The following is a 16,181-nucleotide window of genomic DNA, read 5'->3' as shown; positions in this document are numbered from 1 at the left end:
GTTGGGGGGGGAAGCAGTCTACTGGCTACAGCACGGATTCACCTAGCAGTTGGGGGGGGGGGGCAGTGTGGTGACAGCCCATTGGTGTAGTGACAGGAAGACTATTAGGATCGTGTAGAAGGTGGCTACATCACCCAGGGGCAGACATGTACATTGCACTTATTAGTTATCTACCAACAATTACAGCTTAATTTATTCAAAGAACTAACATCTGCACAACCACATGGCAGTCTGGTGATGACATCACAGACGGTATCTGTATAATCAGTCACATGGCAGTCTGGTGATGACATCACAGACGGTATCTGTGTAACCAGTCACATGGCAGTCTGGTGATGACATCACAGACGGTATCTGTATAATCAGTCACATGGCAGTCTGGTGATGACATTACAGATGGTATCTGTGTAACGAGGCTCTTGTTCCCGCCTCTTCTTAGTCACTAAGCTGCTCTGATTGGTCACCGTGTCTAGTCATGTGATATCTGGTCCAGTGACTGTCAGCCAATGGGAGCAGCTTAGTGAGGGAGGAGAGGGTGGTACAGTATAGGTTTCCCTTTATTAGCAGCATTGAACACTTCAGTGTTTCTAGTTCCGGATAGCGCTCATCAGCTCACCATTAGAGGGGATCTCTACAGAGTGCGACTGAACACCAGAAATCAAAGATGGTCAATCACATGCAAATAGTTCAGAGTTGATTCAGGATTATGCAAATTCTGTATGCAAATGCAGCAGTTTGAAATTGCCCCAAATCAAATCCTGCTAACGTGGAACTCGGTTGGACCATTCTCAAGCTGCATAAATTTGCATACAGAATTTGCATAATCCTGCATCAAGTCTGAATAGTTTGCATCTCATTGATGTGGTAATAATTTCAGGAGGATGCATGTTTTATGCAGATGTTGTACAAATGTCTGCAGCTTGCAGGGCAACCAATCAGACATTACAATCCCAATCTGCAGACGTTTGTACAGCCGCACGTAATTCAGCACTCTCTTCCTTATAGGGAGGGACAGGGGTCCTCAGGGCGGAGCCTCCTGATAAGCTGGCGAGAGTGAGGGACAGACATGAAGCAGCGCTGTCACCAGAGAATGGGGGAGGAGCTGGAAGGGAGGAAGGTGCTTGATTGGTTGAGTGATTTCAGAGAAGGGTGAAGAGAAGGTGGAGAAGCAGAGGCGGGACAGAGAGCGCCAAGCCGCGGTACACACCTCTTCCTCCTCTATCCTTGCAGGCTCAATCAGAAGATTATTCACAGGATCAAACGACACACCCTGTTAGGAGGAAGGTCCAGCAGAGACAGAGGAAGACAGAGAAGGAGAGACAGGAAGCATGCGGATTAGTGGAGCAAAAATTAACAAAAACACCCAACACCATTGACCCACCTCTCTGGTGTGTCCTCCGAGGGGAAGAGATCCCAGCTCATTATCCACAAGTAGTGTCTCTACATTACATCCAGAGTATGGTGGTATCAGCCATGTGCTGTGTCCGTGTGGTGGACCCTGCTGGTGGCTGAAGCAGTGAGATCTCCCCATATCATGTCTACTTATGCTCCTCCTCCGAGTGATATGTATGATCCTGCCTAACACAGAGTGCTTCTATGTCTACAGGGTTAAAGCTAGAGCGAGATCCCACCACCGGAGCTACAACTGCTGGCCAGGCATGGACCTGAAGCAAAAAGATCTACATCCTTCAAGCCCTAAGAGAACATTATGTGGTTTAACTCAACGGCATCCACCGAAAACTGAAATATTAATTTTGGGTAGAGTCACCCCTAAGGAAGAACCTCAACTAAACAATATTTGTGCTCATTCCATCCTAGTTTTATTTTACAAAGCCTCCTGCATATGCAGGGAGGGGCACTGCTGGGAGGGGCATGGTGGGGAGAAGCACTGCTGGGAGGGGTACTGCGGGGAGGGGCACTGCTGGGAAGGGAACTGCGGGGAGGGGCACTGCTGGGAGGGGCACTGCTGGGAGGGGCACTGCTGGGAGGGGCATGGTGGGGAGAAGCACTGCTGGAAGGGGTACTGCGGGGAGGGGCACTGCTGGGAGGGGAACTCCGGGGAGGGGCACTGCTGGGAGGGGAACTCCGGGGAGAGGCATGGCGGGGAGGGGCATGGCGGGGAGGGGCTGTGGGGAGAAGCACTGCAGGGAGGGGTACTGCGGGGAGGGGCACTGCGGGGAGGGGCATGGTGGGGAGGGGCTGTGGGGAGGGGCACTGCAGGGAGGGCCACTGCAGGGAGGGGCACTGCAGGGAGGGGCCCTGTGGGAAAGGATGACTGCAAGAATAAATAACTGCGGAAGGGGCACTGCGGAAAGGGTTGAAGTGATCACTGCAGGAGGGGAACTATGGGAAGAGTTGACTGCAAGAAGGGATCACTGCCTGCGTGAAGGGCACTGCAGGGGGGGAAGGGATGGGGGGGTACTGTCTGCGGGAAGGGCACTGGGGGGAAGGGCACTGCAGGGAGGGAAGGGGTAGGGGGGGGTACTGTCTGCGGGAAGGGCACTGGGGGGAAGGGCACTGCAGGGAGGGAAGGGGTAGGGGGGGGTACTGTCTGCGGGAAGGGCACTGGGGGGAAGGGCACTGCAGGGGGGGAAGGGATGGGGGGGTACTGCCTGCGTGAAGGGCACTGCAGGGGGGGAAGGGATGGGGGGGTACTGTCTGCGGGAAGGGCACTGGGGGGAAGGGCACTGCAGGGAGGGTAGGGGGGGGGTACTGTCTGCGGGAAGGGCACTGGGGGGAAGGGCACTGCAGGGAGGGAAGGGGTAGGGGTGGGGGCACTGTCTGCGGGAAGGGCACTGGGGGGAAGGGCACTGCAGGGAGGGAAGGGGTAGGGGGGGGGTACTGTCTGCGGGAAGGGCACTGGGGGGGAAGGGCACTGCAGGGAGGGTAGGGGTAGGGGGGGGGGGGCACTGTCTGCGGGAAGGGCACTGGGGGGAAGGGCACTGCAGGGAGGGAAGGGGTAGGGGGGGGGGTACTGTCTGCGGGAAGGGCACTGGGGGGAAGGGCACTGCAGGGAGGGTAGGGGTAGGGGGGGGGGGCACTGTCTGCGGGAAGGGCACTGGGGGGAAGGGCACTGCAGGGAGGGTAGGGGGGGGGTACTGTCTGCGGGAAGGGCACTGGGGGGAAGGGCACTGCAGGGAGGGTAGGGGTAGGGGGGGGGGGGGGGCACTGTCTGCGGGAAGGGCACTGGGGGGAAGGGCACTGCAGGGAGGGTAGGGGGGGGGGTACTGTCTGCGGGAAGGGCACCTATTTGAAGATAAAGCTGCATCTAGTGATGAATTCCTGGAGCCTTGTTATCTCCATCCTTTGCTGTCACATCCTCGGTAATAGTGACAGTGTTGGGAAATGGAATGTTTGTCATGTATATCAGGACATAGAGGAATCTCTTTCACAAGACGTGATTGGATGGCACAATGTGTGAGTGTTGTGTGACTGCAGAGGGGATCGCATGTGGGAGAGTGGTAATGAAGTCTATTCAGCAGGAGGACTTTCTATATAAGCCCGGGGTTATTCGTTAGAGGTCGGCTTTCTATATAAGCCCGGGGTTACTCTTTAGAGGTGGGATTTCTATATAAGCCCGGGGTTATTCTTTAGAGGTCGGCCTTCTATATAAGCCCGGGGTTATTCTTTAGAGGTCGCCTTTCTATATAAGCCTGGGGTTATTCTTTAGAGGTCGGCTTTCTATATAGGCCCGGAGTTATTCTTTAGAGGTCGGCTTTCTATATAAGCCCGGAGTTATTCTTTAGAGGTCGGCTTTCTATATAAGCCCGGGGTTATTCTTTAGAGGTCGGCTTTCTATATAAGCCCGGGGTTATTCTTTAGAGGTCGGCTTTCTATATAAGCCCGGGGTTACTCTTTAGAGGTGGCCTTTCTATATAAGCCCGGGGTTATTCGTTAGAGGTCGGATTTCTATATAAGCCCGGGGTTATTCTTTAGAGGTGGGCTTTCTATATAAGCCCGGAGTTATTCTTTAGAGGTCGCCTTTCTATATAGGCCCGGGGATATTCTTTAGAGGTGGCCTTTCTATACAAGTCCGGAGTTATTCTTTAGAGGTGGGATTTCTATATAAGCCCGGGGTTACTCTTTAGAGGTGGCCTTTCTATATAAGCACGGAGTTACTCTTTAGAGGTTGGCTTTCTATATAAGCCCGGAGTTATTCTTTAGAGGAAGACTTTCTATATAAGCCCGGGGTTATTCTTTAGAGGAAGACTTTCTATATAAGCCCGGAGTTATTCTTTAGAGGAAGACTTTCTATATAAGCCCGGAGTTATTCTTTAGAGGAAGACTTTCTATATAAGCCCGGAGTTATTCTTTAGAGGAAGACTTTCTATATAAGCCCGGGGTTATTCTTTAGAGGTGGGCTTTCTATATAAGCCCAGGGTTATTCTTTAGAGGTCGGCTTTCTATATAAGCCCGGGGTTATTCTTTAGAGGTGGGCTTTCTATATAGGCCCGGGGTTATTCTTTAGAGGAGGGCTTTCTATATAAACCTGGGGTTATTCTTTAGAGGTTGGCCTTTCTATATAGGCCCGGGGTTATTCTTTAGAGGTCACCTTTCTATATAGGCCCGGGGTTATTCTTTAGAGGTCACCTTTCTATATAAGCCCGGGGTTATTCTTTAGAGGTGGGCTTTCTATATAAGCTCGGAGTTATTCTTTAGAGGTCGGATTTCTATATAAGCCCGGGGTTATTCTTTAGAGGTGGCCTTTCTATATAAGCCCGGGGTTATTCTTTAGAGGTCGGCCTTCTATATAAGCCCGGGGTTATTCTTTAGAGGTGGCCTTTCTATATAAGCCCGGGGTTATTCTTTAGAGGTGGGCTTTCTATATAAGCCCGGGGTTATTCTTTAGAGGTGGGCTTTCTATATAAGCCCGGGGTTGTTCTTTAGAGGTGGGCTTTCTATATAAGCCCGGGGTTATTCTTTAGAGGTGGGCTTTCTATATAAGCCCGGGGTTATTCTTTAGAGGTGGCCTTTCTATATAAGCCCGGAGTTACTCTTTAGAGGTCGCCTTTCTATATAAGCCCGGAGTTACTCTTTAGAGGTCGGCTTTCTATATAAGCCCGGAGTTACTCTTTAGAGGTCGCCTTTCTATATAAGCCCGGAGTTACTCTTTAGAGGTCGGCCTTCTATATAAGCCCGGGGTTATTCTTTAGAAGTTGGCTTTCTATATAAGCCCGGAGTTATTCTTTAGAGGTGGGCTTTCTATATAAGCCCGGGGTTATTCTTTAGAGGTGGGCTTTCTATATAAGCCCGGGGTTATTCTTTAGAGGTGGCCTTTCTATATAAGCCCGGAGTTACTCTTTAGAGGTCGCCTTTCTATATAAGCCCGGAGTTACTCTTTAGAGGTCGGCTTTCTATATAAGCCCGGAGTTACTCTTTAGAGGTCGCCTTTCTATATAAGCCCGGAGTTACTCTTTAGAGGTCGGCCTTCTATATAAGCCCGGGGTTATTCTTTAGAAGTTGGCTTTCTATATAAGCCTGGGGTTATTCTTTAGAGGTGGGCTTTCTATATAAGCCCGGGGTTATTCTTTAGAAGTTGGCTTTCTATATAAGCCTGGGGTTATTCTTTAGAGGACACCTTTCTATATAAGCCCGGGGTTATTCTTTAGAAGTTGGCTTTCTATATAAGCCTGGGGTTATTCTTTAGAGGACACCTTTCTATATAAGCCCGGGGTTATTCTTTAGAAGTTGGCTTTCTATATAAGCCCGGAGTTATTCTTTAGAGGTGGGCTTTCTATATAAGCCCGGGGTTATTCTTTAGAGGTGGGCTTTCTATATAAGCCCGGGGTTATTCTTTAGAGGTGGCCTTTCTATATAAGCCCGGAGTTACTCTTTAGAGGTCGGCTTTCTATATAAGCCCGGAGTTACTCTTTAGAGGTCGGCTTTCTATATAAGCCCGGAGTTACTCTTTAGAGGTCGCCTTTCTATATAAGCCCGGGGTTATTCTTTAGAGGTCGGCCTTCTATATAAGCCCGGGGTTATTCTTTAGAAGTTGGCTTTCTATATAAGCCCGGAGTTATTCTTTAGAATGCAGGGCACACAGGGTACAATTCCTATTTAACCAATTCATGGTCTGAGCAGGGAAAGCGACAAAAGAAGCTGCGTGTATTGCGTTAATGGCAAAGCTGCGAGCGATAGAGGGGATCTGAAAGGGGTGACACCAGCAGACTTCTCTCCCTCCGCCACAGACTCAAACTACAAACAAACCACTGCCGTGTCATAGTATGTAATGTAATTGTCATATACTGTATTACTCACTGGCGGTATCAGAGTATGCAGTGTATTTATGTATTTCAATCTCTGCATCCCTGTATGACAGCTTTACTCGCATGGCTTGTAGATCAGGTCTGATCATTGCTCTGTGCTGTCCTTCCTGTTCCTGTCTATACTGTATACACTGTACACCAGCTGTGATATCTCTGCATCCCTGTGTAACAGCTTTACTCACATGACTTGCAGATCAGGTCTTATCATTGCTCTCTGCTGTCCTTCCTGTTCCTGTCTATACTGTATACACTGTACACCAGCTGTGATATCTCTGCATCCCTGTGTGACAGCTTTACTCACATGGCTTGTAGATCAGGTCTGATCATTGCTCTGTGCTGTGCTTCCTGTTCCTGTCTATACTGTATACACTGTACACCAGCTGTGATATCTCTGCATCCCTGTGTGGCAGCTTTACTCACATGACTTGTAGATCAGGTCTGATCATTGCTCTGTGCTGTCCTTCCTGTTCCTGTCTATACTATATACTGTATGCACTGTACACCAGCTGTGATATCTCTGCATCCCTGTGTGGCAGCTTTACTCACATGGCTTGTAGATCAGGTCTGATTATTGCTCTGTGCTGTCCTTCCTGTTCCTGTCTATACTGTGTACACCAGCTGCGATATCTCTGCATCCCTGTGTGACAGCTTCACTCACATGGCTTGTAGATCAGGTCTGATTATTGCTCTGTGCTGTTCTTCCTGTTCCTGTCTATACTGTGTACTGTATGCACTGTACACCAGCTCGGATATCTCTGCATCCCTGTGTGACAGCTTTACTCATATGACTTGTAAATCAGGTTTGATCATTGCTCTGTGCTGCCCTTCCTGTCCCTTCCTATACTGTATACACTGTACACCAGCTGTGATATCTCTGCATCCCTGTGTGACAGCTTTACTCACATGGCTTGTAGATCATGTGTGATCATTGCTCTGTGCTGTCCTTCCTGTTCCTGTCTATACACTGTACACCAGCTGTGATATCTCTGCATCCCTGCGTGGCAGCTTTACTCACATGGCTTGTAGATCAGGTCTGATCATTGCTCTGTGCTGTCCTTCCTGTTTCTGTCTATACTGTATACTGTATGCACTGTACACCAGCTGTGATATCTCTGCATCCCTGTGTAACAGCTTTACTCACATGACTTGTAGATCAGGTCTGATTATTGCTCTGTGCTGTCATTCCTGTTCCTGTCTATACTGTGTACACCAGCTGCGATATCTCTGCATCCCTGTGTGACAGCTTCACTCACATGGCTTGTAGATCAGGTCTGATCATTGCTCTGTGCTGTCCTTCCTGTTCCTGTCTATACTATATACTGTATGCACTGTACACCAGCTGTGATATCTCTGCATCCCTGTGTGACAGCTTTACTCATATGACTTGTAGATCAGGTCTGATCATTGCTCTGTGCTGTCCTTCCTGCCTGTCTATACTGTGTACTGTATGCACTGTACACCAGCTCGGATATCTCTGCATCCTTGTGTGACAGCTTTACTCATATGACTTGTAGATCAGGTCTGATCATTGCTCTGTGCTGCCCTTCCTGTTCCTGTCTATACTGTATACACTGTACACCAGCTGCGAAATATCTCTGCATTCCTTGTGTGACAACTTTACTCACATGACTTGTAGATAAGGTATGATCATTGCTCTGTGCTGTCCTTCCTGTTCCTGTCTACACTGTATACATTTTACACCAGCTGTAATATCTCTGCATCTCTGTGTGTCAGCTTTACTCACATGACTTGTAGACCACGTCTGAATATTGCTCTGTGCTGCCCTTCCTGTTCCTGTCTATACTGTATACACTGTACACCAGCTGTGATATCTCTGCATCCCTGTGTGGCAGCTTTACTCACATGACTTGTAGATCAGGCCTGATCATTGCTCTGTGCTGTCCTTCCTGTTCCTTCCTATACTGCATATCATGTACACTGTACAGCAGCTGATATCTCTGAATCCCTGTGTGACAGATTTACTCACATGACTTGTAGATCCGGTCTGATCATTGCTTTGTGCTGTCCTTCCTGTTCCTGTCTATGCTGTATACTGTATACACTGTACACCAGCTGTGATATCTCTGCATTCCTGTGTGACAGCTTTACTCACATGACTTGTAGATCAGGTCTGATCATTGCTCTGTGCTGTCCTTCCTGTTCCTGTCTATACTGTATACACTGTACACCAGCTGTGATATCTCTGCATCCCTGTGTGGCAGCTTTACTCACATGACTTGTAGATCAGGCCTGATCATTGCTCTGTGCTGTCCTTCCTGTTCCTTCCTATACTGCATATCATGTACACTGTACAGCAGCTGATATCTCTGAATCCCTGTGTGACAGATTTACTCACATGACTTGTAGATCCGGTCTGATCATTGCTTTGTGCTGTCCTTCCTGTTCCTGTCTATGCTGTATACTGTATACACTGTACACCAGCTGTGATATCTCTGCATTCCTGTGTGACAGCTTTACTCACATGACTTGTAGATCAGGTCTGATCATTGCTCTGTGCTGTCCTTCCTGTTCCTGTCTATACTGTATACACTGTACACCAGCTGTGATATCTCTGCATCCCTGTGTGACAGCTTTACTCACATGACTTGTAGATCAGGTCTGATCATTGCTCTGTGCTGTCCTCCCTGTTCCTGTCTATACTGTATACACTGTACACCAGCTGTAATATCTCTGCATCCCTGTGTGACAGCTTTACTCACATGACTTGCAGATCAGGCCTGATCATTGCTCTGTGCTGTCCTTCCTGTTCCTGTCTATACTGTATACACTGTACACCAGCTGTGATATCTCTGCATCCCTGTGTGACAGCTTTACTCACATGACTTGTAGATCAGGTCTGATCATTGCTCTGTGCTGTCCTTCCTGTTCATGTCTATACTGTATACACTGTACACCAGCTCTGATATCTCTGCATCCCTGTGTGACAGCTTTACTCACATGACTTGTAGATCCGGTCTGATCATTGCTCTGTGCTGTCCTTCCTGTCTGTACAGTGCACACAGCACACAGTATAGACAGCTGAGATATCTCTGCATCAAGCAGACTTTTGTACCTTGACATTCTGTTGAGCGTTAGTCCTCTCGTCTCTGGTGTCCAGGTCCCAGGACTTGTCTGCTTCTTCTTCATCCTCGGCTTCGTGTGAGTGCCTCATATACCCCAGGCGGGGCCCATCCTCCTCCTCTGTGAGTCCACAGGCAGCCTGGCCCTGCAGTAATGCCACCACGGCCTCTGTATTTGGCAGCTTGGTGATTTTGGAGTGTTTCTTGTAGTGTGGAGTATCTTTACGGATCAGACGCTTCTTCTCTGGAGATCCCCGGTCCTCGTCAAAGTCATCATCTTCATCATCACAGTGCACCAGCGTCTCCTCGGCAAAGTGTACCGAGTGCTGCAACAAGAGAGAAGGATGGTGGGAGAGAAACCCCAAGTGCAATACCTAATCCAGTCATAGGCAAACTTGTCTCTCCAGCTGTTAAGGAACTTCAAGTCCCACAATGCATTGCGGGAGTCTGACAGCCACAATCATGATTCATAAAGGCAAATGCATTGTGGGACTTGTAGTTCCTTAAAGTGGACCCAAACTAAAAATACAAGATTTCAGAAATAAAATCTATTTTCTAACTTATAATAATAAATAGCAGCCTTTTTCAGCTGCATGATGACAAATATAAAATATTTTACATTTATTGGAGGAACCCCTGCCTTCCTTTCATATTGCCGGGACAGAATCCGGCAGACTGGTGGAGGAGATAAAAAACAAAACACAGGCTGCTACTGATGATGTCACAGGGGAGATGATCTCAGCCTGTGTGAGATGTCACATAGACCACGCCTCTGTGAGGGAGGGTAGCTGATGACAAACACACCCATGATCTAAAACCTCCTACTAAGCTCAGAAGTAATGGCTGCCACCTGTATAACCCTAGTTATGAAAAGAGAAGGGTAAAAAGCATGCACTGAAATGCTCATAGGCTTGAAGGAGTGTTTATTTATCTTTGTAGGTGTCAGAGTGCTGCAACTAAATATTCTGAATTAAAAAAATGTTTGGTTTGGGTCCGTTTTAACAGCTGTAGAGCCAAGTTTGCCTATCACTGAAATAGTGTGTTTCACTTGCATACAGAGAACACTACACATCCCAGAAATCCTCTGCCAGCCACACCTCCTATTATACTGCAATACGGAACTCAGATCGGACCTGTCAAAAATAATCGAATCGAGCGCCAGTCTAACGGGAGATTGCATGGTGTGAACAAGGCATTACACTGAACAAAAACCAGTGAAACACTTAAGTTGGCTATACACTGGTCAAAAACTTCTGCCCCCCCCCCCCTACTCCATCTTCTTCACTTCCTGTCCTCTAGAGCCCCCTCATGTCTATCCCATGTATTACGTCACACAGAGAAGCAGAGACTGGGGCCGCGTGGTGGACAGGCGAGAGTGCCTTTCTCATCAGTGTAAAGGACGATGCCAGCAACATTCTCCCCATACACCGCCTGGTGACACGAAATTTACCATTCGTACCAATTAACCCAATCCAGCGACGTTGCCCAGAGCGAATTCGCCCATAAATCACTCGATTGGTCGATTGATCTGGACAAATGGTGCAGCGATTTCTCACCGATTCTATCTGAGTGATTGATTCAGCCATAAATCAATGGGAGAAATTGGTGAGTGTATGGCTTGTTTCACACATACATTAATGGAATCAGATCAGAACTGATCCGGCGTGAAGAGGGGGGTCAAAAGCCATCACATTCCTATGCTACGTATTGTACTGTGTCATGCTTCTGCAATGTTTATTTCATACTCGGTTTTGCAACCAGCCAGTAATTAAGATCCTCAATTGTTGCTGCCTTGAGGTGCCCATACACTGGTGCATTTCAGCCATTGATCGATTCTATAGAATCGCCCGATCGAGCCATTTGATCTATCTGACAGGATGGAAGATCTAGGTGGATCAGCTGCTGGCAGTAGATGGATGGCCTATAGAGTTGCATTGGATTTAATGGTGCAATAATGCATTTAGATCGATTTCCAATAGTTTTCATTCTGAAATCTACTAGAAGTCTGTTCCTAGTGTGTGGCCTCCGAACTTAACAACTTCAGGCCCGTGGCCCTGATGTCCATCATCATGAAAACCATGGATGCGCAAAGGTGTACAGAGACGCCGGTAGGATAAAAGTAGTTAAAAAGTTTAAAATTGTTTTGGTTGCGGTGGTGGACCAGCCAACCATAAACGGACAAATTGCTGTCGTAATTCAAAAATTATACAATTTATTTAATCACTCCCAATGAAAAAGTCGCAACGCGTTTCACGGGTATGGACCCGCTTCTTCAGGCAATAAAGGACAGGAGCAATACACTACAATGAACTACCACACACATAGGCACCTACAAAAATTGAGATATATAGAACTATTCATAACTAGCTACTTTCTGAGATAATGTTATAATGAAATTTAGCACCTGCATGATAATATATGTATATTGTGATTGTCCATGTTATAATGATTATGTATATATACAACACACTGACCTTTTACAATTGTTTCACGTATAGTATTCTGATGGTTGTTACGTATCTCTGTCATTTTCCAGTGTATTGCTCCTGTCCTTTATTGCCTGAAGAAGCGGGTCCATACCCGTGAAACGCGTTGCGACTTTTTCATTGGGAGTAATTCAATAAATTGTATAATTTTTGAATTACGACAGCAATTTGTCCGTTTATGGTTGGCTGGTCCACCACCACAACCGAAACAATTTTAAACTTTTTAACTACTTTTATCCTACCGGCGCCTCTGTACACCTTTGCGCATACAGAAGTCCACCCTTGGTGGAAGGGGGATCTACTTTACAATTCCTCCTATCTACAGAGAGCGACGTTTTAATCCTGAGTGGGGACAGGCTTGTTCTCCCCACCTGCCTGAACAGTGGTTGCTTTGGGGGCAACCCGGGTTTGTGAGTATAATACTTACACTTCATACTACACCCCATTTCCGTCTAATATATACTACACTATATTGGGCTCTCGGACTTCTATTTTTCCATGAAAACCATGGAGCATGCGGTCCTAGCCTACCTTAAGCTCTCCACTTCGCTCCTCCTAGACCCCTGCTAGTTTGCCTACAGGGCAAACAGGTCCACCGATGATGCGATCAATATCTGCCTGGAGCTCATCAATGACCACCTTGACAGGCCAGATACGTACGTTAGGATACTGCTCCTGGACTTCAGCTCGGCCTTTAATACCATCTGCCCACGCATCGTGCAATGGGACCTAGCTGCACTTGGAGTCCACCCAAGTCTACAACTTTGGATCATGGACTTTCTTACTAAGCTCTCCACTCTCAAGCTGCAACCACAAACACTGGTGCACCACAAGGCTGTGTACTGTCACCCCTGCTGTTGTCCCTCTACATGAACAATTGCAGATCGGAGGCAGACTCAGTCAAGGTCATAAAGTTCGCCGACGACACCACTATCGTTGGCCTTGTCACCAAGGATGATATCCAGGAGTGCCGTCAGCAGGTGGAGAAAATTTAAGACTGGAGCAAGGTGAACAGACTGGTGCTGAACACTGCAAAAAACCATTGAGCTAATCATTGACTTCAGGAAGTCTGCGCCCCCCCACCTCCAGTTTATATTGACGGCACCGAGGTAGCCAGAGTGCCCTGTGCCCAGCTTCTGGGTACTACCATCTCCAGTGATCTCAGCTGGAAGCCCAACATCAGCGCCACCCAACGGAAAGCCCAGCAGAGACTCTTCTTCCTCCGCCAGCTGAGAAAGTTCGGCATGAGGATTGCCAATGATCCCTCACACCCAGGCCATCTCCACAAAGACCACGAGACACAGAAACTCTTTCTTTCCCATTCCCCCCACATACTACCCATCAACGCAAGCCCCAATGAGCGGCGGGGCTGGCCGTGCTACGGCTGATCAGCAAACCAAATCAACCAGCCCACAAGACTGTCAGTCATCTCAATGCCACGCTGGGAACTGTGATGTATACTGCAATGTAATGTCAACTTGAGGTCTCTGCTGTTTGCTGCTATTTATCTATATCTCCATCTATCTATGTTTTCTTCCTGAGCTATATGTATTGTGCCAAAAACAATTCCGGGCATGACAGTCATGCTTGGCGAAATAAAATGATTCTGATAGATTCCTGTCAGATTCGACCTGACAAGCATCTGACGGAAATCTATCTGATGGTCTGCTGCAAATCTATCAGTGTATGGCCAGGTGAGCTGTATGGCGTCAGAAATGTGCTGGGGTTGGAATGAGTAGATCTACTGTATATTATTCGATAGAGTCTTGAAATCTATTGCAAAACTATTAAAGAATTGAATGTAAATGTATTATTATTATTTATGATGTGCGCACAGCTTTGTGCAGCATCCACCAGATAAACAACCCACGCAATAACCGGCGTGCCTGCGCAGTGGCTTGGAGACTCTCGTGGTCGAGCAGCTGTGGCTCACAGCACATAACAGGCGTGCCTGCGCAGTGGCTTGGAGACTCTCGTGGTCGAGCAGCTGTGACTCACAGCACATAACAGGCGTGCCTGCGCAGTGGCTTGGAGACTCTCGTGGTCGAGCAGCTGTGGCTCACAGCACATAAGAGGCGTGCCTGCGCAGTGGCTTAGAGACTCTCGTGGTCGAGCAGCTGTGGCTCACAGCACATAACAGCCGTGCCTGCGCAGTGGCTTGGAGACTCTCGTGGTCGAGCAGCTGTGGCTCACAGCACATAACAGGCGTGCCTGCGCAGTGGCTTGGAGACTCTCGTGGTCGAGCAGCTGTGGCTCACAGCACATAACAGGCGTGCCTGCGCAGTGGCTTGGAGACTCTCGTGGTCGAGCAGCTGTGGCTCACAGCACATAACAGGCGTGTCTGCGCAGTGGCTTGGAGACTCTCGTGGTCGAGCAGCTGTGGCTCACAGCACATAACAGGCGTGCCTGCGCAGTGGCTTGGAGACTCTCGTGGTCGAGCAGCTGTGGCTCACAGCACATAACAGGCGTGCCTGCGCAGTGGCTTGGAGACTCTCGTGGTCGAGCAGCTGTGGCTCACAGCACATAACAGGCGTGCCTGCGCAGTGGCTTAGAGACTCTCGTGGTCGAGCAGCTTTGGCTCACAGCACATAACAGGCGTGCCTGCGCAGTGGCTTGGAGACTCTCGTGGTCGAGCAGCTGTGACTCACAGCATATAACAGGCGTGCCTGCGCAGTGGCTTGGAGACTCTCGTGGTCGAGCAGCTGTGACTCACAGCATATAACAGGCGTGCCTGCGCAGTGGCTTAGAGACTCTCGTGGTCGAGCAGCTTTGGCTCACAGCACATAACAGGCGTGCCTGCGCAGTGGCTTGGAGACTCTCGTGGTCGAGCAGCTGTGACTCACAGCATATAACAGGCGTGCCTGCGCAGTGGCTTGGAGACTCTCGTGGTCGAGCAGCTGTGACTCACAGCACATAACAGGCGTGCCTGCGCAGTGGCTTGGAGACTCTCGTGGTCGAGCAGCTGTGACTCACAGCACATAACAGGCGTGCCTGCGCAGTGGCTTGGAGACTCTCGTGGTCGAGCAGCTGTGACTCACAGCATATAACAGGCGTGCCTGCGCAGTGGCTTGGAGACTCTCGTGGTCGAGCAGCTGTGGCTCACAGCACATAACAGGCGTGCCTGCGCAGTGGCTTGGAGACTCTCGTGGTCGAGCAGCTGTGACTCACAGCATATAACAGGCGTGCCTGCGCAGTGGCTTGGAGACTCTCGTGGTCGAGCAGCTGTGACTCACAGCACATAACAGCCGTGCCTGGGCAGTGGCTTGGAGACTCTCGTGGTCGAGCAGCCTTGGCTCACAGCACATAACAGGCGTGCCTGCGCAGTGGCTTGGAGACTCTCGTGGTCGAGCAGCTTTGGCTCACAGCACATAACAGGCGTGCCTGCGCAGTGGCTTGGAGACTCTCGTGGTCGAGCAGCTGTGACTCACAGCACATAACAGGCGTGCCTGCGCAGTGGCTTAGAGACTCTCGTGGTCGAGCAGCTTTGGCTCACAGCACATAACAGGCGTGCCTGCGCAGTGGCTTGGAGACTCTCGTGGTCGAGCAGCTTTGGCTCACAGCACATAACAGGCGTGCCTGCGCATTGGCTTGGAGACTCTCGTGGTCGAGCAGCTGTGGCTCACAGCACATAACAGGCGTGCCTGCGCAGTGGCTTAGAGACTCTCGTGGTCGAGCAGCTGTAGCTCACAGCACATAACAGGCGTGCCTGCGCAGTGGCTTGGAGACTCTCGTGGTCGAGCAGCTGTGGCTCACAGCACATAACAGGCGTGCCTGCGCAGTGGCTTGGAGACTCTCGTGGTCGAGCAGCTGTGGCTCACAGCACATAACAGGCGTGCCTGCGCAGTGGCTTGGAGACTCTCGTGGTCGAGCAGCTGTGGCTCACAGCACATAACAGGCGTGCCTGCGCAGTGGCTTGGAGACTCTCGTGGTCGAGCAGCTGTGGCTCACAGCACATAACAGGCGTGCCTGGGCAGTGGCTTAGAGACTCTCGTGGTCGAGCAGCTGTGACTCACAGCACATAACAGGCGTGCCTGCGCAGTGGCTTGGAGACTCTCGTGGTCGAGCAGCTGTGACTCACAGCATATAACAGGCGTGCCTGCGCAGTGGCTTGGAGACTCTCGTGGTCGAGCAGCTTTGGCTCACAGCACATAACAGGCGTGCCTGCGCATTGGCTTGGAGACTCTCGTGGTCGAGCAGCTGTGGCTCACAGCACATAACAGGCGTGCCTGCGCAGTGGCTTAGAGACTCTCGTGGTCGAGCAGCTGTAGCTCACAGCACATAACAGGCGTGCCTGCGCAGTGGCTTGGAGACGCTCGTGGTCGAGCAGCTTTGGCTCACAGCACATAACA

General features: G+C 49.6%; 1 protein-coding gene across 13 annotated transcripts in view; it reads right to left on the bottom strand.

The window, feature by feature from the left end:
* SCRIB (scribble planar cell polarity protein) overlaps positions 1–16,181 on the bottom strand; it is a 399,297-nt gene that overhangs the window by 246,722 nt on the left and 136,394 nt on the right. For 12 of the 13 annotated variants that reach the window (XM_068238215.1, XM_068238207.1, XM_068238205.1 and 9 more), the window contains exons 15-16: positions 9,340–9,672; positions 1,208–1,270 (exon numbers count right to left, since the gene is read on the bottom strand). In XM_068238215.1, the coding sequence (XP_068094316.1) occupies positions 1,208–1,270; positions 9,340–9,672 (396 nt within the window). The remainder of the gene's footprint in view (positions 1–1,207; positions 1,271–9,339; positions 9,673–16,181) is intronic. The other variant, XM_068238211.1, reaches the window with a different exon arrangement.

Source organism: Hyperolius riggenbachi, chromosome 5 (genome assembly GCF_040937935.1).
Source record: "Hyperolius riggenbachi isolate aHypRig1 chromosome 5, aHypRig1.pri, whole genome shotgun sequence".
NCBI classification, from domain to species: Eukaryota; Metazoa; Chordata; class Amphibia; order Anura; family Hyperoliidae; genus Hyperolius; species Hyperolius riggenbachi.
The sequence above is the reverse complement of the archived record's forward strand: the minus strand, read 5'-3'. Positions and strand labels throughout refer to the sequence as shown.